This window comes from Colossoma macropomum, unplaced genomic scaffold (assembly GCF_904425465.1).
Source record: "Colossoma macropomum unplaced genomic scaffold, Colossoma_macropomum, whole genome shotgun sequence".
In the NCBI taxonomy this organism is placed as follows: domain Eukaryota; kingdom Metazoa; phylum Chordata; class Actinopteri; order Characiformes; family Serrasalmidae; genus Colossoma; species Colossoma macropomum.
Window position 1 is genome coordinate 17,461,168 of NW_023494785.1, and position 23,654 is coordinate 17,484,821.

At 38.7% G+C, this 23,654-nt stretch overlaps 1 protein-coding gene across 6 annotated transcripts in view; it reads left to right on the plus strand.

Annotated features, from left to right (window-relative positions):
- Positions 1-23,654, plus strand: part of trak1a (trafficking protein, kinesin binding 1a) — a 49,647-nt gene that overhangs the window by 11,413 nt on the left and 14,580 nt on the right. For 5 of the 6 annotated variants that reach the window (XM_036585385.1, XM_036585369.1, XM_036585400.1 and 2 more), the window contains exons 2-7: positions 1,964-2,158; positions 17,883-17,959; positions 19,129-19,245; positions 19,618-19,718; positions 21,413-21,521; positions 22,439-22,517. In XM_036585385.1, coding sequence (XP_036441278.1) covers positions 17,909-17,959; positions 19,129-19,245; positions 19,618-19,718; positions 21,413-21,521; positions 22,439-22,517 — 457 coding nt within the window. In that variant the 5' untranslated portion in view covers positions 1,964-2,158; positions 17,883-17,908. Of the gene's footprint in view, positions 1-1,963; positions 2,159-12,104; positions 12,578-17,882; positions 17,960-19,128; positions 19,246-19,617; positions 19,719-21,412; positions 21,522-22,438; positions 22,518-23,654 lie in introns of those variants that run through there. The other variant, XM_036585377.1, reaches the window with a different exon arrangement.

A 23,654-nucleotide genomic window follows, 5' to 3' on the forward strand; every position in this document is an offset into this window, starting at 1 on the left:
TGTGTGTGTGTGTGTGTGTGTGTGTGTGTGTGTGTGTGTGTGTGTATATATATATATATATATATATATATATATATAGTATTGCCATAGCATCATCAAAAAGGAACAGGAGAAATGAACATTTAAAACAGTAAAAGTAGCTGTTTGGAATTGAGTTGTAAAGAAAATAAAGAGGAAAAAATAATAAATAATAGAAATTTAACTAAATACATAAAGATGTTTACAAACAGGGCAGTTTTTGATATCTTTTGTGTGTGTGTGTGTGTGTGTGTGTGTGTGTGTGTGTGTGTGTGTGTGTGAGAGAGAGAGAGAGAGAGAGGCAGGCTGTACAGCATGCTTATATATGTGAGACATGTCTTAAAAAAAGAAGAGTTCTGCTTGAACAGGACAGCTAAAATGCTGCTTGTCACTAAGAACAAGGAATGGTTGTTTACGAAGGGGGAGGATGTTGAAAGGAAAAAGACCTGTCTGAAGAGCAATAGGGCTAGGATTGTTCTGAGGGTTTCAGCAGTGTGGTTATGTAATGTAATGATTAGTGTTGAAAGCTTGAGTGTTAATCATGGCTGAGAAAAACATCCTGAGGAGTAACAAATGACTGAATTTTGTGTATCTTTCTTGTTGCTTAATACTTCTAACCACTAAGCTGGATTCAAAATTAAAATAAAGAGTTTGTAATATTTGTTGGTGTGAACTGCATATCCTGTTCCTCGTTGACCTTGCGCCTTAGTACAGACAATGTAGTTTTCCAACAGCCCACTAGAGGTCACCAGTCTCACATCTATAGTCAGTCTGGGCGAGTTAATACATACGTTTTGTCTGTCCTTTAGAGAGGTGGTCCTGTGTATGTTTTGCATTCCTCACTTTCATAACTACACAACCTTCATATTACTGTAGTAGTTACTGAGTGATGTATAGTGGTTACTGAATGAACCTGGAGGGGACCACTAATGGATTAATTATCCTAATGTGTTTGAGGGGGTCATAGCAGATGTATCAGTTACTCAAGCACTTTCTTTGAAGCGTGCTGTTGCTATAGGACTGTGCTATATGTCAGTACACAATGACACAATGGTGTCTGTGAAAGTGATTATGTAACATTTCCTTTTCTTTGTGTAGGTTTGAACAGTTACTCTAAATATTTATCTTTTTCATTAAAGTTTTCAAAGTTTTTTAAAACTGATACCAACGCTAATACTCAGACTTAGTGTGGCTTAAACCATTGATGTGTGAGAGGTGCCGAAAGTGGCTATTTTTAGTGAACATAGCAGATTGTAAATTAATGAAGAAGCACTGATGTTAATAACGTATGAAATTTAGGCAATCAATCAGCAGATTTTGGAACAAGCATGCTTATTGGCTCACTAATGCTGATAAGGCTTACTACTTGACTGCTTATATTGAATCATGGTAGTACTGGAGTAGCTTGGTTGGTACCATAAAAGTATTGAATTTTGATACCCAGCACTGCTCCATATTGTAATGGGTGATATGGCAAAAATATAATATGACACTCAAAGTCATTTTCTTGATATATGATTAATAATATGATATTTGTGTTTGTTTGTATTTTTTGAGGGATTGTGGTCTGCTAACAGACAGTGAACCAATACAGTCACCCATGGAAAATGATATCAGCGAACTAGTATAATTATTTGTTTTATTCAGTGTTTCACATACTTCACATCACTGTATCCATGAAAACAGGACCAATTATTCTCTCTCTTTAATGATGTACACGTTTGCCCAGTTCATTTATGCTGGCTATAGCTACAGTATACTCAGAAAAGGTAGTGTCTACATAGTGTCATAATTGATCATGATAATGATAAAATGATGTCATATTACTCACCCCTACCTCAACATCTAAATTCTCCAGCCAGTGCAAAATGGTTTACAGTTCACTTTTCTGTTTACTGTATGTCTGTAACACTTTTCTCTGTCTTTCCGTCCTCTCGTGCATCAGATGTGTGTAACAGCACTGATCTTCCAGAGGTGGAAATCATCAGTTTGCTGGAGGAGCAGCTCCCTCACTATCAGCTGAGAGCGGACACCATATATGGATATGACCACGACGACTGGCTTCACACGCCCCTCATCTCCCCCGACACTAACCTCGACCTGACCACTGAGCAGATCGAGGAGACCCTCAAATACTTCCGTAAGTCCTTCATTTTATACACCCCTGTTTCCCTCTTCCTCACAAAAACATGCACATACAAACTCAAGCCCAGTAGACATGTACTGCACACATTCAGGAGATGCTAAATATTCCGTGGATTAGGGGTGGGAATCTCTAGGCACCTCACGATTCGATTACGATTCAGAGGGCTGTGATGTGATTATAAAACGATTATCGATGCATCTTGATGCATCTTTTTTTTTCTATACAGGATTTCTATTTCCCTACTGTGATGACTTGGTAGTTTTAAAGCAAAGTATTTGTAATGATCCATAATGCATTTACTTTCAATATCTTTTATTAATAAATCAAATGGAAGTGATGTGGCAAGTGAACTGGAAGACTCTCATTTACTGCCTTTGGAGCACATGAGACGCTGCTGCCACTCATCTGCAATAAAATGCGCAGTTACGGTGACATAAGATGTGATTTTAGTGATTTTATAACTTCAGTTTTGGTCTCGATGTAGAGATGGGGGGGGGCGGGGGAGGTTGCTGTGTCAGTAAAATATCCCCGAGACGGGATGTGTGCAACATAGCACAAAAGCCCTGTTTTCGCAACGACTGAGAATTGGCGTGTAGACTGCAGGTCACATAGCAACGATGCGTTATTTGCATTTATAAGCAGCGCAGTTGGTGTCCTGGCACTGTTAAATCTGCAACGAGAGACTGTCACACACTAAAAAGTTGCGAAGATGAAGTCGCTTCTCTTTCGAATTTTCCCGTTCCACGTTAAATGGTGCCACTTTTACATTCGGCGCCTCAGTCAGAATTTAAGGTGAAACGGAAAAATTCGAACAAGAAGCTGGAGAATAAGAAGCGACTTCAGCCTCGTAAAACAGTCGAACGCTGAGACATTTTACAATAAGCTGCTCTAGTTTTGAAGAAAAGTTTTCTGGCGGAGATGGGAGCAAAGCGGCTATTAAAGCTTAAAGCAGAGCAAAGTAAATCTGCGTTTATATCGTTTAGGCCAATATCAGGACATACTGACATATACTGGACATTAAATGTTGTGGCTCCCAAGGTGTTTTGATTTTTGTTGAAAGGACAAAATGGCTCTTCTTATCATTTGTGTTGTGACTCCTGACCTAACCTCGCTTTGATGCAGAGGGAGCCGGTCGGATTTCTCACTCATCCAGTTGTGTTTTTGTTATGTGCCGCCACAGACTGTCCGGGCGCTGCACTTCCCAACTTCCAAGTTCCGCCTTTTGCGTTCCGTCAACATTACGTTATAAATTAAATATTTAGAAAATCGTTTTTTTAATCGATTCAGAATCGTTCACGTCCGCATCGCGATGCATCTAAGAATCGATTTTTTCCCGCACCCCTACCGTGGATTGTTCTTGGGGTTTGTGCCTATGAAACCTTGGTATTTGCACTGTTTTTCAAATCTGGTTTATCAAAATGGCTGCAAAATTGCAGAATTAATTTTAACGGTTTAATTATTCTATCTGATGGATAATCTATGGATTATACTGACTTCTGATCTTTAAAGTTAATTTGTTATATTAATAGAGATGCGTCAATCTCATGAATTGTTATGGCTGATTCCAATTCTGGTATCTTTGCAGAAACTGTGTGGGCTAAATGAAACATGAAACACATTTTCAGTACTTTCTGTTTGTCAAAGTTACAATACACATAATATTATTTGCTCTTCAACAGGCTAAACTGGCATTTTAAATTTGCCTGTTTAAATAACGTATTAAATAAAGTGGCACATTGAAAGTAACAGGCTATTGACTGTTTGGCCTGAGTTAATTATAATTATGCTTCAACATTTTGGTACAGATGTAACAGCATTGAAACATAGCATGAGTGCACTGACCTAGCTCACGTTGTTCACGTTATAAAACTGCAATACAGATCGGCCAAAATAACAATAAAAATTTGGTGGATTGTCCATGTGTTTGGGGCAGAAAGAATGACTAATTCTGATCCTGGCTGATTTCACTGTTGGACATTTCTGATCTTGCATCCCTACATTTTAACACGATGCAGTAAGAGATTCAGTTCCTTTGGCTTGAGTTGGAACTGTAGAGCTTATTAGGTCGGATGGCTCAATATCTGTACTCAGTGCCAGCTGAGCTCCGTTGCTACAACAAAGAGTCCCACTGAGACTGGGTACCAACCAGCACCTCCACGCTGTTACTGGTCAGTCAGAGCACTAATGAGGTGTAGTAGTGCATAATTGATTTGTCCAATTGTGTTGTATTCTTATTTCCTTTTGCCATGCGTTGTCTTTGAGTTTCAAATGTGAATATGGGGTTGTCACTATGCATCTTTGCCAGCTACTTGCATGTGTGTGCTGTCTGCATGGTATAAAGAGATAGTTTGGAAAAACTGTCTGAGCTTTGTATCACAGTTCTTTATTTAGTTTTATAACCTTTTAGCCCACACTCATGTTATCCAGGCCATTCTCCTGTTGACCTGCCAAATCTGCAGTTTGCATTCCGTACCTTCTGAAACCTTTAGGACCTGATTTTGTTACACTGATAGCATAGATACTTTCAGCTAATACAGGTTACTTGATTAAACTCGATCACTCATTTAAAAAAGGGATAGTTGGCACAAATTGCATTAATGATTAATTAATTATACAAATATAATCAATAGAGACAGCCCTAATTTAATTTAATACAGTTATATGTGTCACACAGTGGAGCCGTTAAGACGTGCTATACATATTTTACCCTCTCTTTCTCCCTCCCTCTCTCTTTTTTTTCTGAACTGATTTCATTTCACATCTCAGCTTAAAATAGTCCACACTGAGACAGGCCTCTGTAGCAGAGGGGGGTAGAGTGAACCATTTATTGATTTCTGTTGTGTAAGACTGCACCAAACCTCTCAGAATTGAACTTGTACTTCACAGCTGCATCATGTATTAATCATTATAAACTAGAATAACTTTCATAGTATATTTTATGAGTAGTGTGTTTATTTTGTAATTGCGTTTATTAAGTCATAGACCCAGGGATACATCTTTGCCTGTTTAAATAACATGTATCAAATAAAGAGGATGCTGCAGCACTCCCTGATTTCAGGACTGCCACTGTTAAAAATAATAGTAATAATAAAATAATTATTTGAGCGGAGTAGAGACCCATGTGTACTTGTTTTAGAGAGGAGTTAGTATTTTTATATTTTCAAAACCTGCAGTTTAAGAGAACATTGTATTTTCATTAGGGGAGCCGAAAACTGTCTGCTTTGGGGTGCATGTTGCTCAAACACATGCAGGTTGAGGTTCAAAGAGAGAAAGTCTTTGCAAGTCTGCAAAAAAATAGCGATATAAAGGGATACAGGGATATATTTAACAAATAATTACATAAAAAGCACAGTATAATATCAAATCTATATGTATTTAATTTGTGTACTCTTCACTTTTGTGCACTGTATTGCCACTTCAACTCTTTCATTCTTCCACTCTTAAACCAGTTACAGCTGTGTCCTCCCAACAAGAGCTGCTCCTAAAGGACTCACAGACGTTATGTTCCCCTTCAGCTACTAACATTCACACAAGCAACTACCCAAACACACCTTAGCTACCCTGCAAATTTCATCTATGAGCATCTAAAATGACAAAAGAAAACATTTCTGATGAGATTAAATCTAAGATATTTCACTTGCATAAGAAAAGAGAATGTCAATGTCAAAATTAGTAATGAGTTTCAAAAAATGGTTAAAAGATATGGAGAAAATGGGACTAATAACAGACCTGGACCACAAAACAATCACCATCGGATAAACAGTACTTATATCTTTCATCTTTGAGAGAGAGGAGAAAATCAAGCTCCGCTCTTTCCACAGATCACAATGCTATGGGTCTGAAAGAATGTGTACCTGTCAAGAAGCCTTTTTCGAGGAACACTGAAACTGGACTTCTGAGATGTGGAGTAATGTTTTATGGACTACTTAGTCCAAATGTGTAATTGGTATTACTTGAATCTTGATGAAAAGAAAATACAACCAAGGAGGGAGGTATGGAAAAATTTCCCTGCAGATTTCTCCTGAAAAGTCTCCTGACAAGAATGGAACCTGTAATAAGGGCAAAGTGTGAACACAATAAATGCTGATAAATGTGATATTATATTTAGTTGAGGCTTCTGTGTAATTATCTGTTATAACTTCTACTTAATGGCTGTTTTCACTGGAAACTGGGTGGTATCTGACTTTTGCACACTGCTAAATGTCTGATATTACAACTGGGCTAAAGACTAAAATAGTACACAGGGCAGTCTCCTCCATATTTCTAAAGACATTGCCCAACCACCATGATGTCATCAGCACAAGCCAAAAGCTGGTGAGGTGGCAGGAGGCGAGTCATCGCCTCAGCCCCTCTTGGCTCAGGAAAATTGCATCACAGCTGAACAGAGATTTATTTGGAATGGGGTTTCATGATTGCCCTGTGGCAGAATAAAATTCATTAGATTTCTAAATGAAATGGCTTGAACTTTGAATTGATAAATGCAGAATGTTCTTTTTTATTTTAAACATGATTCAGACAAAAGCTCCAACAGGATTTTCTTTGCTTTCATGCATTCTTGACAAATGACTGCTTTAGATGTGGCATGTAAAGAACACTGTTTGGCCTCTGTGGCTGAGCTGAGGCTACTCTGCTCCCCTTCTGTCCTACTTCCAGCCCCGTTTGGCAGCGAGGATTAGAAATAGTCAGCTGCTTCTTTTGGCAAGTGCGCAGCTCCGGCGCACCAGCCGTCACTGCTATTGTTCTCACATAGACCAGCTCTATGGATTCCATTCATGCAGTGTCATTCTAACATTCATCACCACATACAAGACTGAAAAAGGTGCGTGGAAAAAAAGCAAGAGAGAGTGGAAAAAGCAGACAGAAGAGCTGAGGCAAGTTAGGCAACAGCACATGCACGCACACACATGCAGACGCTACCTCAGGCTGGAGTCGGAGCCAGTTGCTATGGCAACCCCTCTAGAGGGAGGTGCAGTGGCAATAGGGAGAGCTGGGAAGAGGGAGAGGGAAGGAGGGGGAGGTGGGGGTTCGATTCATGACGACTGTTGATAGGAGGAGCTCACCCCTGATGTTGTGTGGTCTGATTTGCTGCTCATCTAGGAAGTCCACGCCCCCCGGTCTGTCTGATACAACCTTGAGTACAGCAGTGCCGCGTGAGAAGCCTTCCTGCGCAACACTGCTGATTCTCTAATGCACCCTCAAATTTCACCCCAATCTCTCTCCATCCCATTGCGGATGGGATGCTCCATGTAATTTTAGTTGCTAGCTGTGACTCAGCCGACCACCGGCGGAGAGAATGGGCCTTTGGGAGAGTGTGCATGAGTATGTGTGTGCTTTTGTGACCTCGGGCAGTGGACAGCAGAAGCTGCGACTCACGGCTGAAGGAGACTGAGCATGCAGAGATTTGTGGAGGCTGACTACTATGAGCTGGACTGGTATTATGAGGAATGTGCTGATGGTAAGCCCAGAGGTGTCATTATACTTGCCTTAAGCTATTTCTGTCTAGAAACTATTTAATCATGTGAAGAATTCCGTTTTATCACATTTCTTTATTTAGTTTTGCCACCTTTTAGCGCACAATCAAATTATTAAAGGCTATGCTTCAAATCTGTAGTCTGCATTCTGTATACTTTTTGTTGTGCGCTTAGTTTGGAATGCAAGGTACATTGGAAGTTGTGTGTCTAGTGCAATTAAGAGGTGCATATTTTTCTAGTGCAGTTAAAAGATGCATATGCATGTTTACAGTCCAATTAAGAGACACATATTTTAGAAGGGGAGGGAGGTGGGCTGGAATGGAGGGTGATAATTTGACAAATGGAGTGGAAGCGGTAGAGAGTGTGAATGATGGGGATGAAGTGATAAGATGAAGGTGAGACTGTGAGATCTGTGTCAAGCAGATTGTTAAGGAAAAGTTCAATATAGCTGGAAAGTAAAAGCATAGAATTGAAGAAATGAGGAACTGTTATGAGAGAGAGCAATAGGAAACAGTGAAGATGCTCACAGAAGCATCAGTGTCACTACAGTAAGTAATAAACTTTTCCTTTCTTGTAGACTTGTATTGCATCAGACAGTGCGGCCTATTCAGCCTGTTCGTAGCAGTGCTAAATAGAGCATTATTTTGCAAGTCTACAAGACTGTTTCAACCAAATGAAACTTCCTTGTTGACAGTAACCAGGGTGAACTCTTGGCTGGGTTCAGACAATGCCCTAGCAAAAGAGAAGAGCAACAATGCTTACATAAAATGACTTGGGGTTTCTTATAGAAGGGTTGCTATTAAGCAGGCTTTTAAAAGAACATAGTAAATATACGAAGTACATAGTAAATACAAGAAAACTAGCTGTATTGAAGTATTATAACCTGAACTCAAGTATTACAAAACGACTGTAAAGGTCATTTTAAATCCTTCAGTTACAATTTTGCTCTTCTTCCACTTAGTTCTGTCCGTTGCTGAGACATTTATATTACCCCAGTCAGTTCTCTACTGATTTGAGAAGAGCCAAGAGCAACAACATTAAATCGTATATTGCTGTTGAACTTGTGCAGGTTTAACAGCAGCAGGTTTCATATCACTAGTGCTTCAGTCTGATTTATGACTTGTGGTGGTAATTCACTGATAACTCATTGTGGCATCATGGCTCCTTTCAGTAGACTGCTGTACTTTGATATGATTCTTATGTAACACTCCAGTTAAAGCCTCATATAAACATTTTTGTAATCAGGAAGATTGTACAGGCTCACTGGTATGCATTGGTACATTACTTGGTGCTGATTCAGCGTTCTGTCCCATGTTTTCAAGGTGTGGTAATACTGTCATAATCAAACAGTATAAGCAGCTTAATAAAATAATTTAAGTAAATCTCTTCTATGCTGTTTATGTGTTAGCTCTGAGTGAAATATGCATTTTGGCCCTGATTTTGTTCTTTAAATATTTGCTAAATGAAGCTGCTCTAGTTTCACAGCTGATTATTTAGAGACAGGAGAGTATTTAGCTTCAAAATGGGCAACAGCAGCTTATTTTAGTTGGTATTTCATCATGATATTATATAAGCATTTGCTTGCTAGCTGTATGCAATTATGTTAATACATGAATCACATTAGGATCTGTTTGGTAAAAGATGACATTTTAAAAACGATGGATGATACAAGTTTGCAGGTGCACTGAGTTCACACAACACTGTCTCCTCTAAATCAAACCTAATGTAGGGAAACTTCAGGTCATCTTTAATTGAGGTGAACTCTAAGCTTGCTAACCCATGTATCCAGTCTGAATAGTTTTTTACTTAATAGAATGATTTTTACTCTTTCAAAAGTAAAAGTTCAGCATCCAAAGACTCACTTGGGTTGAAGTATTGAAATGCTTGAGCTACAACATCTCTAGTCAAAGACCAGAACCAAAGTAATTTGTCGCTGTTGGGAGAATGCACCCATCTCCAAAACGAGAACTTTACAGGAGAAGGAAAAAAGTCCTTAACCTATAATGGAAGTCATTGTAACAAGATTTTATTCCAAATCATTTTTGTACCATTTTCATTGGGCCATTGATCACACAGTGTGAACAGCTGAGTATTTCAAACTGTATTAAAAAGGAAAAAACAGCAATGAAATGTATGTAAAAGCAAAATAATATTTGTTCTTAAAGGCCATACTTTATTAAAGTAGTGGGGTGATTTTATGAAGGTTTAATGTCAATGATCATCATAAAAACTTATTTTTGACATTACCTTCACTTTATTTCAGTTGAAAGATACTACAGCACGTGTTCCAACTTTTATTGCAGTGATAGTTTTCCATGCGGCTTGTGGTCCATGTGACTGTGCTCTGTGTGTGTGCGCGCTCAGTACTGTCCTGTTCATTCATCAGTGTGCTGCTGTATGGAGCTGCTGACCCACATTTAGGAGCTGTTTTTGATCTGCAGTTCATTTGGGGCTCTCTCTGCTCTCGCTTTGCTGCAGAGTGCTGCTCAGCATATTGATCACCTCACTGAGGGGAGAGCAGTGCTCACCAGCCTACACACACACACACACACACACAGGCTCACTCACATTTATATACACACCCACTCTCCCACCCACGCTGTCTGACTCACATGGTTTCTCCTTCCCTGCTGTCATCCCGCTCTCTCCCACTACTCTCCCTGCTTTGTTTTTTGTTTTGTTTTGTTTTCTTCTTTTTTGGGAATAGGGAGAGAGGAGGAGTGTGAAATTTTTTCCCACTACACAAAACAGAGGCACTCTCATTCACTGCCTTGGCTTTTCTGGGTGGGAGAGCATGGCTGCCATTGTGTCTCCATAAGAATGTGAGGCCACTGAGTGCTTACCAATAGACCAGTTTCTGCAGAACAATGCAAACAGCATCACAATCACAAGCCCAGTGCAGCATGCTTAGCAATTTGAGTGTGAGTAGATTTTTATAGGATGTCGAGTGAAAATGACTCGAGCCATGCATAGAAGTAATGAAGCAAGTCACACAGTTACTGCGATTTAATGTTTGACAAAACTGAAAGACAATGAACTTTTTTGATGATGCAGAAATGCTGTGCAAACCTTGTGGTGTTCTGCTTGTTGTTTGGATTTGGTTTGAAATCCCAAGGCAGCCACTGTTACACTAGTCCCATTAACATTTAAATAATTTCTACTAAGGCTGCTTTTACACGTAGTTTGACTCTCCTGGTCCCTGGCAGATATGTACATCACTCCACGTGCATCAGTGTACATTTCCCATATCAGTTCATCCTTACAAATTACCTCTATAAACAAAAATATGATTAGAAAATTAGCAAATAGGACCCATCTGGAGGTCAAGCAGAATAATATAAACCAGATTTGAGCCCAACATCAAACTTGTCCAATAGTATATGAGAGAAGGGGCACACCTGAGCTCGTCATAGCACTTGTTTACTTAAATGGGTATTTGAATAAGGCATCAAATAAATGAATGTTAAAGTTTCCATGTTTTTTATTTTTACACATATATCACCACACGGGAGGTCTCGGTTGTCCAAATGACCAAAGGTGCTTAGCATCACTGACACTGTACACCCTCATTTGTTCATAACAATATTTTTAACGGTATAAAATATTTCTGGTTGGAATTTGTTCAAATGGGATAAAATATAAATTGGATATTGTTAAAATGATATGGAATAAACTTGGTGGCCATCATACGACTTTGGGGGCACCCAAGTCTAGACTGTTATGTATGGAAAACACTGTAAAAATCTTTTTTGTGAAGCACATTATTGATTTTATTAACTCCCTGGATCTGGTGGGCTGGAGTGAAAATAGAGATGTAATGGGTGAAAATTCTACAGACATGCCCTTCCACAATATCTTGGGGGGGGGGTTGATTAGAAACAAGCCAAACTTAAACTTGGAAATGGATCAGGATTGGCACAAAGTTCCTCCAAACAGACTTTCTTTGAATGTACCTCAGGCTCACGGAAATGAGTACGAGCAGGTGCTGCATTAAACCAGTTGAGCGTGTTGTATTTGCAGTGAGGAATATTTAAACCAGATTAAATTTTTCCTTTTTGTTTATTTCACTTGCTTAATGTTTTAGCAGTTTATTGATTTAGGGCTAAGTACATATTTGTACTTGATTTAACACTGTACTTGATCAGTTGTATTGCAGTTGTAAAAGGCCATTATTTTCTTCAGTGGCTGTCTGTTTGTTTGTCTATTTGGCTTAATGGAAAGTCCTTCTCTGTGCACCAGCTAGAAATCCTGCGGTGTTTGCATTTCGCATGGCTATAGGGACACAGGCTATCAGGTGGCCACACCTACTCAACAGGTGTAGCCAAACACAACTCTTCCATGCCTTGAGAGGTTGCTATGGTGCTTTGAAGGAAGAAACCATTTGCTTTCTGAAGAGAGGGGTGTTCAGCTCTCCATTTTGCTTAAAAAATGCTACCCTGTTTTCAAAACAAGACATTCACAGTGCTGCTGTTGTATACAAAACATACTGATTTAAATTAACATTCATTCTCAGATACTGAGTTGAGATTTTATTCAAATCTTTATGGGATTTATGTAACACTCCCCCTTCCATTTGTAGCAAGGTAAATGGTAGAGTCAGGGCTTTGAGTCACAGACTGTTGGCAGGTGTGGGCACTGGGCAGTGCTGTGTGTGTGTGTGTATCTGAGGAGGTCGCCTAGGACGTGGTTTGTTAGTCTGAGAAACACTTATGGACAAGTGTGACAGTTTTGGAAATGGCATGGAACTTAAAGCAGAGTTTCCTGCCCTGGTATCACTAGTCCATAAAGACCATGGAATTGCCACCTCATGGTTCCACTGAGGAGAACTTTGAGTATGACTCCTCTTCAGAACTGCTGGATTGCTCAGCTCTGTCTAGCTTCACCAGTTCAAACTATGCTAATGATGAACATGAAGATCTGGAACCTTATACACTGGAAGAAGGTACATTTTTGCCTCTTCTGATAACAGCTGTACCTTGCATTGTCTCGCTCTTTGACTGACTATGTGTTTCAATGGCCCAGCTGAACTTTCATCAATTTCTGTGTTTATAATTTTGGTATCTAAAACACTCGCACTGGAACAGGTTTGTCCTCTTGCGGTCATGTTTAAAGCTACTTAACAATGGAGCACTAACAAATTCATTCTGCAGGGATCCAGTTTTTCAGCTTTGTAAGAAATATTTCCTAAAGTCATATGATGAGATAATGAGTTCATTTTACTCCACATAAAGCCTGCTAGTTCCTACCTCAAGTATGAGCATAGTGTTCATATTTTTGGTACAGTTCATGTCCTGGTCAGTAGAGTACATGGTGGTGTTGGGATGCTGAGCATGCACTTTGAAGATCAGGTGTCATATAAAAGAGTGTGTTTTCTTGATGTTTAGGTTGAATGTTTTTAATTGAATGAGTACAGACTGTGCTGCTGGCATGCAGGCTAAACATAGACAAATGAATAGAGGCAGAACATAAAGCAGAGCTAGTATCTTCAGCATGGGCAGACGTGGGTTATCATACTGTTACCAGCCTCACCTCACTAAAACATGCAATACCATAATAACACACACCTGACCCCAAACTGTAGAGCCCTGTAGTTTTAGCTTCAAACTCTTTTTATGGAAACATTTGATTTTAGTTTTGCTAATCAGTCCACCCATGTCATTAGAAACTGCACAGTAAGTTAGCAGCAGTTTGTTGTCATGAGTGTGTTCCTGAACACGGACATGTGTTTTTGTGCTGTGTTTGATGCCTCTTGTTAACAAAAGTCAAACTTTACATTGTGGCTATGATGTGTACAATGGGGAATGCAGTCAGGTGTGGTTGGGTTGGGCATGTGTGTATGTATTGTGTGTGATGGACTGCACGTATGTGCTTGAATCAAGCTTAGTGTATTGTTTTTATTATCTGTACTCCACTGCTGTGTAAATAGTTCTACATTTGTGTGTTCAGTCATTTTATAAAATAATTTTGAATTGTACTCAAATAATCTAATCAAATTATGGTGAAATTTGAGATTTCATGATACACTGATTTATGAAGGAGTTAAGCTAAATTTGAAGTTTACATGACTGTTCTACCAAAAAAAAAAAAACAATTTTTAATTCCATAGATTTTTCAAAATTTCTCTATAAATGGATAAGATGTAAACAAAGTAATTCAGAGTGGTTTAATGTCAAAAGGACCGTTCTACAGAAACTTACAGAAACTTAAAATTGGTCACAGTGGTTGGGATAGAAACCCAACATCTGAAGCGTTACATGCCTCTTAAAGTACGTTAAGGTATTACATAAAATAATTTAAAGATATGTTACCTGATGCCTGAGATATTGTTTTACGATAGTTTTGGAAGAAGATTTTGGTCTAAAATCCATTCATGGCAGAGAATTAACATCCCTTATATTCCCCTTAAAAAACTATTATTTTTCAGCTTTTGCAATTATCAACAATGCATATAAAACCTCAGAAGTCATGTGTAGTTCCACTGCTCATTGATTAGTATATAAAATGGCTGTATTTGTGTTGTAGACACTGTGACCCCTGGTTCCTATCACCACCACTGTAAAGAAATCTGAGTCAGTAAGTTTCTCTGCAATGCACATTAAACCACTTTGAATGTCTCCATTAAATTACACAAAAATTTTAAATAATTTATAATTTTTTTTCTTTAATGTTATCAAAGTGTTTTCTTCAGGATGATGCAGGATGAAGTCTACAAAAGAAATTATATTTGATCTGGTTGTGTTTGGATGCTGTAGCTTCAGTCTCTGCTGTGCTTGCTACTGTAGTATGCTGTGAAGACTCCTGTTATCTATTGATGAGTCTAATATCAGTTTCACTGGCCACTGAACTGGCCAAGCCATCCACATCACTTCCAAAAGATAAGAGTTCATGGTCGATACACGGTGAGATCACCACCTGTGTTTGAGTGCGCTGGGTGGAAGCCCGAGATTTACTCAGCAAGTTTATCATTTATCAGCCAGTGTTTCATAATGAGTCACAGTTTTGGCACAACTTGGGATTTTTATCTGTTTGATTTGGCTTATAGATTCTGGCAAACTCTATTGTATTGTACGCTTCATATCTTTGTGTAATTCCTGTGAAAAGCTAATGTTGACCTTAGATCTTTTATTGTAGTTTGACCTCCTTTAATAGTTTAATAGTTGGAACGTACAGTTTTAACCATCTACCTGTTTAGTTTTTCTAAAACTCAAACTTGAGTGAAAAGTGCATGTGAGCCATGTATGTGTGTTGCTGACTGCACCTGGTTAGTCACTGGATGATAGTCAGATATCTGACAGGGCGTCTGTTGTCCCTTCAATGCATGACGCAAACGGAAATGTCTGCTTTGCATTTGCTGCCTCACGCAGTACGCCCACAGAGAGCAGATCAAGAGCTGAGGTGCATACCTGCCTTATAGAGGCAGACCATTATTTAAATACTGGAGTCACTTACATGTATCTGTGTTCCACCCCTTATCCACAGTGCTATTTAGTGCTTCTTTGATAAGGGCTATACCTTACCTGATGGTGAATACAGAAACATCATGATTGCATTGGAAAAGTTTCTTTCTCTCTGGCATATAGGAATTTGTCTGATCATGTTCACATGCTAGTGCAGCACAGGCAAACATACATGCAAATCTGTAGTTAATATATGCTGTGTAATAGAACTCCCACTACATTAAAATCAAACATTACTAAACATTACAAAAGAGCAATTCTGTATGTAAGAAATTACATTCCAATGCACAGTTCCAATTGTAGTTGCTCAACGACATTAGAAAAAGCAAAAAATAGCCAAAATCATTATAACAGGCACCTTTTGTCTAATATTGTGTCCTGTAGTATTTTGGAACAGTTCTGCTGCCACTTCTTATTATGGATTATTGGAAAAATCTTGCTCTTTTGCACTGAGCTGTTGAGAATTGAATATGGGGAACTTGACTATTCTACATTGTAGCCCTTTAGATTGGTGGGCTTTTTTGGGGTGCCTGAGACATGGCATAGAAACGATCATTCCAGTATCATTCTACTGGGCATGTTGTTTTGTGTCAAATGTAACAGCTGAAAGTGTTTTTAAGCACTCCACGGTGTGGGACAGGGTTGTGTCATGCAGGATTGCGTGAGAGCTGACTGACAGTCATTTATTATCACAGTCAGCAGACAGAGAGAATCAGGGTGGCTCCTCATTGCACACAATAAAACAAAGTATTTAGTTACTGTGTGTGTGCTGGTATGTTTTCAAATATTCAATGCAAGTTACTAAGTTACTAGTGACTATTGAAAGCTGTAAGCCACATGGAAGAGGTTATTATCCAGCCTTGTTACCCAGCAGGACAGGGCTAGAGCTTGTCCTATTGTGAGAAATGCAGCATGCTTAAGATAGAAGGCCTAAAGAGGTTTCAGCAGGTTAAAGCCATTATTAGATCCACGGGGGGTTATTTATGGCCTTAAATAGACGAATCCTGAAATCAGGTTCAGGTAATGAGAGTAATGTAGTTGTATGTTTACTGTCTGAAGGTGTTGTTAAATTCCAGCAAGGCACCAGCATAAAGCTGCTGTTCTGCCTGATCAAAGACTCGCTCTTATGTCACAGAGGCTACAGTGTGTGGGTGGTGCTCTGATAGTACTGCACTGCTCTTTCTGTATGTATGTGTAGAGTATGCTGGCTGGTCTGACTGTGTTGAATTTTTTTCAACTCTTGATGCATGCAATATGACAATATGAATATCTTGATTAAATTATATAATCATTTATTTTTATTATGATAATGTATTTTTTATCTGAAGAGCGAGACCTGGGTGTTATCCTTGAACCTATTTTCATCTTAGAAACATTGCCAAAGTCACACTCTCCCACTCTCACTGCTCGATGCTAAGAAGTTATCATTTCTGAATGACACCTATCAATTCTTTTAATGCGCACAAAGGAATCGAGGATAGAGGAAGCTTCCAGAGCAGAGAAACACATGCATGCAAGACACGCAAGACTATTTTATTGTAGCACGTGACAGGTTCTGTGTTTTTAAAGGTTGATGAAAGGTAATTAAATTGATGTGGTTGAATTTTAATAAAGCATGCTCATGTGTAAAGTCATTTGATATCAGCAGATTCTATAAGCCCAGAAACAGGTGATAAGACACAACAGAGTGAAGGACATCTAATTTGGCATTGATTCCTTGCATCTTTTCCTCTGTCCTCAGTCACAGTTAGGAGCTAAGATGCGAGAAATGATACAAGGAAAGGAAACGTGGACGCACAGTTAGATATGAGATCCACCCATGCTTTCACTCTCTCCCTTTAGATTATTGCAATGCATTGTTCACAGGCTTATTCAAATAGAACATAAACAAACTACAGTTTATACGGAGTGCAGCAGCAAGAGTTCTTACTCAAACATGGAAGAATGACCATATTACTGCAGTACTAGCAGCACTGCGTCGGCTTCCTGTTCAGTAAAGAATTATTTTAAAGTCCTTTAATTTGTTTTTAAAGCCATTAATGGACTAGCACTTTCTTATATGTCAGATTGTGAATATATTCAACAGTGTCTAAGATCATCAAACAGAATTCCAAGAACAAAACGCATATAATTGTCCCAAGTCCCCTTCAAGACATGCAGCAAGCTTATTTATTTATTTATTTATTTATTTTACAACACTTATTTTTATTGTTACGTTATTATTTTAGTTTTTTGTTTATAATTATTTCCTTTGTTTCTTCTCCTATGCTGGTTTTTATTTGCCTTCCTCCTCCCAGTAAATCCCCCCTACCTTCCAGATCAGACAGCTGCATTTAAATGTATGAAAGGTTGTTGTTGTTGTTGTTGTTGTTGTTGTTGTTGTTGTAACTTTTCTGAATATCACGAGTCTTGTCAGTACTTCTAGAACACTGAACATTTGCATAAAAGACAGATTTTGACCAATCATAAAACCTGCAAACATCAACAACCTATATATATATATATATATATATATATATATATATATATATATATATATATATATATATATATATATATATAAATATATATGTATATGTATAAAATCTACATGGAAATCTACAAGGTTTTTGGTGGGGGGGGGGCTTTTAAGTGCACTACTTCTGCATTTTGTAGTGTGTATTGGCCACGTTAGTCTTTCTACTGGTTATTTATTGACCTTCTGAACTAGTTTTCAGTGTTTTATGTTAATGTGAATTATGGATTAATAATAAGTCCACATTGTTTCTCTCTGTTTTTTTTTCCGTGTAGTTCTGTGTGCTGAAAGGGTGGGCCAGATGACTAAGACGTACAATGACATAGATGCTGTTACACGTTTGCTTGAAGAGGTGAGTCTGACACTGTTCTGCTTGTATTTAGGTGGATGGTTTATTTAGAGCTGTGATGAGTAAAAATAGAGGAGCAGCATGATCCATCATGCGTAGTGTGCTCCAGCTCTCAACACTGCAAGGTGTTTGTTAATGCAAGAGCTCTTATTGACTTAACACATGACTACTATGTAGTTATTGTTTGATTTAAATTGTGTTTTATTTACAACTATTTTTTCCTTTTTTCTTTTTTTCCCGCACAAATAGAATGATATTGACGTTGATGAGAATAATGATTATGATGTTCTAGGGTGTATTTCCTGTCTCTAAGATCTGTACACCCAGTACTGTTCTCTCTGGCCTGCAGTGTTGACATGAGACACACTCACAGCCCAGACAAATAGAGCCTCAGAATACGGAAGTGTTTGAGTTGTTCTTTTCCTAGACGGTTCAGGTGATATGTAATCTTCTTTGTTGCTTAGTAATATAAGTTCATATTCTCATCTTTCCTTCTCTTTTCCTCCTCCCTTTTTCACATATGAACTTTTATAACTTTGGCCAGGAGGGTCAAAAAAGTTTTTTTGATTAAAATTTTCAAGAGGCTCCTTCATGCGGTTTCAGACTTAATTCATTTAAATACAGATACTACAATTTCTCTTTCTCTCTCTCTCTCTCTCTCTCTCTCTCTCTCTCTCTCTCACTGGCACTCTTTCCCTCTCTCTTTCACCTTTCACTGTTTTTCTTTCCCTCTCCCTTTCTTTTATTTTCTCTTTCTTTCCTTCTCTTATTCTTTTTCTTTGTTTTTTCTTTTTCTCTCACTTTTTCTTTCCTTTCCCCTTCTTTCTTTCTTTTTCTTTCTTTCTTTCTTTCTTTTCTTTCTTTCTTTCTTTCTTTCTTTTTTACTTTCTTTCTTTCTCCTCCTCTCTTTCTCTTTTACTTTCTCTTTTCTGTCATTCTTTCTTTCTTTCTTTCTTCTGTATATATCTTTATCTTTCTCTATTCTTTCTTTGTTTTTCTGTCTTTTATTCTTTCTTTTTTCTCCTCTCTTTTTTCTTTCTTTCACTTGCTCCTCCACTCCGTCTTTTTCTTTCCTTCTCTGTTTTCTCTTTCCAAGTTTTTTTTTGTTTTTTTCTCTGTTATCTTTCTTACTCTTTACCTTTTTTTGTCTTGCTCTCTCTCTCTCTCTGCAGAAAGAGCGGGACTTGGAGTTGGCAGCTCGTATAGGTCAGTCCCTGCTGAAGAAAAACAAAACCCTGAGTGAGAGAAATGAGTTTCTGGAGGAGCAGGTTGAGCACATACGGGAGGAGGTGAGAGAGATGGAGGTGGATGGCTTAAACACATAAATGCCAGTTGCTCAGACCACAGATTTTACTTTAACAAGATCATTCTACTGTCCTATTACTGTTAAAGAGACAAGTCTACACTGATGCTTCATTTATGATCCACTTCTTAATGTCCCACTCAAGAATGGTCAGAACAATACCATGAGCAGCCCATGACCAGCTTGATAACACACAGCATTTGACATTTCTGTTTTATAGACAAATGTCGTTGATATTCAAGAGTGCACATGTGGTAGGTGATTTGATTAGTGGTCAGGATGTGGTGGTTTGATTAGTGGTTAGGATGTGGTGTCCTGCAGTAAGCCTTGAGCGTTCGGCGCGTTGTGTGACCTGCAGGTTTCTCAGCTGCGTCATGAGCTCTCTATGAAGGATGAACTGCTCCAGTTCTACACCAGTGCTGCTGAGGAGAGTGAAGGAGAGTCTGCCACCTCTACCCCGTGAGTCTTCATTGCTTCCATCTCTTTCACTCTTATTCTCCCTGTCTCTACTGTCCAGCTCATTGATTCTTCCTACATAATAAGCAAATTACTTTTTTAATAATTCCACTTTCAGTCATTTCTGAGTGTTAATGCACATGTGTGGACTTTTATGGTACCTAGTCTTTGTTTTTTGAGTTTTATTTAAACTAGATTTACTAGATTTGTTTAAACAAGTTTTAGCTTTAAAAAAGCTATTTCAATCTTATAAGATTTGGCCTTTAAGACCTCCGTCGCAGAGACATTGTGTTGCTGCGGTCTGTATAGCTCACGTCACAGATATAAGAATTAAAAGGTTATACCTTTTATTTGTCAGATCTTCCCGCTTTCAACGGCCAGTAGCATTCCTATTTAGTTTTGGGAGGATTCCCATTTGGTTCTGGTCCCTTTTGGTGTAGAGTAGAGCTAAACAGTAAAACACTGCACTATTGACTAATGCTGTTAGTTTTGCTGGTACACCCATAATACTAGTATTCTAGTGCTTGTACTTTATTGATTAATGATTTAAGATGACACCAAGACAGACTCACTGCATTAATTATGCATTTGACCTATTGTCCCCTATATAAAGAGCTCTCAATGGCTTTATTGTGTTTTTGTCTTCTCAGTATTGACTTGGCCTCACTAGTTTGTCTCATAAATCTTTTCCATCTTGTTTTCAGTCGTTTTATTGTCTTCTTTGTGTTACTATGTTTCAAAAGCCCATCCCAAAGCTGTATTCTAGTTGATGAGCTCAAAGCTGATCCCCCAGTGCTGTTTGCTGTTTATGTGCTTGAAGTGAGAGGGGATGCAGGCAAGGCTGTTGCACTAAGGCGGCCTACAGCTGTTCTTGACTGACCCCTACATTTCATTATTTGACTTTTTGTATCACTTTTAATGCATCTCTAAAGGGTAGCTACAATAACTTAAAAATATACAGTACCCTTTCATTTATTTGCAGTGAAAATGGCCATTAAGTACAAGTTATTTACTTTTCAGAGTCAGGAAAAAAAGGAGAAAGTATATATTTAACAGAAAATTAAACAGAAGCCTCAACTTAATATAATTCATTTTTCAATATTTGGAGTGTCCTCTCTTTACGTTTATTATAGCTTTCATTCTTTTTTGGGAGACCTTCTTTTTAGTTTTTTGCGGAAATCTGCAGCTCCAAAGTTGATTGCTTTTTTCACTTCTGATGCCAAACACATTAATCGATATTAGGCCCATTGCTCTGAACACCAGCAGAAACATAAACACCTGTGGATTTTTTCAGATATGAAGCGAGAGTGGAGCTTGACTTTCTCCTCTCTCTCAAAGATCAAAGATTTTAGTACTGTTTGTCTAATGGGGACAGTTTAGCAGGTCATTAGGAGTCTCATTTTCTCTGTATCTTTTAATGAATTTTTGAACTTCAGTTTTGGAAATGTTTGTTTTTTTCTACTTATTTTCATTGATTCTAGTCTTCATTATGCAAGTGAATTATTTTATATCTAATATCCTCAGAAATATCTCCCGAAAATGAATAATATTGGATTTAATGACTTTTGCACAGTATTGTATCTTATCCACTAACCTACATGAGAGCACCAACTTGACTGAGGCATAGCAATAGTGAGGAGGCAAGCAAATTACATTGTGATTGGTTAATCCAGCAGATTATTTTATGTGTGTGTTAGGATCCGGCAGAATGACTCCTCAGTGTCAGTGCCAAATTATTTCCCTCTGGACTCACTGCAGAAAAAGCTCAAGGACCTGGAAGAGGAGAACATCGTACTGCGCTCTGAGGTGAGACACACACTCATGTTGGTCTTCATGTGCTTAATCAGCATCTGCTGGAGCAGGCAGGGAGATTTGCATAGCTAAAATGACAGGAAAATAAAGTGTTAGGAAGAGACAGAAATAGAAACAGAGCTGTTTGTTTGCCGTATGCAAATGAACTGAAATGAAGCATCCAGGGCTGTGTCTTCAGGCAGCAGTCTTATGTTTGATGCATATGGGACCAGCTGGTTTACTCTCAGCATGGAGTCTTTCTACTGTAACTTTACTCTGCAGATGACGCTCCACCTATCTGACCTCAGTCAAGGTAGAATTCCATGCCTTGTTTACAAGCCTCAGCTCTCTGACATTATCTGTCTTGTCATTTTCCTTAGGTTTTCCCACTAAGGCAGTAAGCTTTAGTCTGAGATAATCAGGTTTCTCTTAGGTTTTTCACTTTTGCTGCATTGTTTTTCCCCATCTTTGTACATCTCAGCTGTTTAATTTTAACTTAGTTATGTCATCTTCATTGGACAAGTGTGCCTGTGGTGAGTGGGTGCATGCTTTCTAGTCTTTATACTAAAAGGTATTCTACTGTGTTGATGTGAATCCAGTATTCTGGTTGCTTGCCAGAATATGGTGATATCACCACAGTGCGAATGTGCTGGACCATGTAGGGCAATGACTGCATGGCTGTCAGGAAAATATATACTACTACTATATATAACATTGGAAATGTACAATAGTGCATAATTACAGTACAGATGACACTATTGTAGTATGCAGGTGAACTGGAAAAGGAAGGTTTCAGTGAGGTTACGTAGAAAGTAATCTTCCATATACAGATCTGCTTTCAGTAACATGATGCGCATATTGTTGGTAACACCTCATTTTACTTTTGTTCTTTGTGTGTGTGTGTGTGTGTATGCATGTGTGTGTGCGCTTAGGCCTGCCACTTGGAGACAGAGACCATCTCCTATGAAGAAAAGGAGCAGCAGCTGGTTAACGACTGTGTAAAAGAGCTCCGTGAGTATACCTGTCTACCATATCAGTACCATCTTTGCATGAAACCGTGCTGAATCAGAGAGAGCTCCGAAACCTGCCTAATCTAGCAGTAACCAGTAATATTAGAGTCGCAGTCTGCCGGCAGATGACCTCTGTCCTCTTAGGGTAGCGCTCAGTCCTGTCAACACTCCCAGCTGAAAATAAAGGCTTCATCCACATAGGCAGATCTATCATTAGTGTCTTACCAAAGCCAAAACCATAAGCATCTGTTTTCTTGGACATGGAGTGCAATACCAATGACATTTCACTTTTAGAAATCCTATTTAGTCTCAATTTAGGCTTAATCTGGTTCTGGGAAACTGGCCGATTATTAGAGGAAGTTTGTGCTCATCCAGCATGTCTTCTGAAATTAAGGGTATTAAAAGGGAGTTTGTTCCCCCTTTTGCAGCAGTAACAGGCTCTACTTTTCTGGGAAAACTTTATCGGACGTGTTGGAACATTACTGTGCGTGTTTGATTATATTTAGCTACAAAAGAATTCATTTTGTCAGATACTGATGTTAGATGATTAGTTCTGGATCACAAACTCCAGCTTAGTGACTGGATGGTGCTTCATCACTCCAGAAAACACAGTTCCACTGGTCCACAGCCCAATGCTGGGGGCTTTAATACCCCTCTAGCTGACCCTTGGCATTGGGCATTATGACCTTAGGCTCTTGCGAAGCTGCTCCAAAGCGTCTCATTCTATTGCCAGTGCTTTTCTCTGGGAATTATACAAGCTGTGTGTGCACAATTTGAATGCCTGTGTCAGCAATAGGAGCCCCTTAAAGCAGCTAATCAGAAGGGGTGTCTGGATTCTTTTGGACATACAGTACAAATTAAAACAGTACAGCGGAATGGTGTTTTGGGGGGAGGTGGTTTGGGTAGTGCTTCCCAACTACACTTCTGGTAACTCACCTGCACAGGTTATTTTTCCCTACACATTAGTAAGATCCTTCTTTAGCTCAGTCAAGCAGCAGGGAAGATGCAAATTATCAGTGCTAGACAGGACTGGAGTTGGGAAATGCTGTGCTAACAGCTGGTCATAATGCTCGTAATATGGTTACAATTTTATTATGAATGTTTTAATGTTCCCAAGAATATTATGACTCTTTAAAGC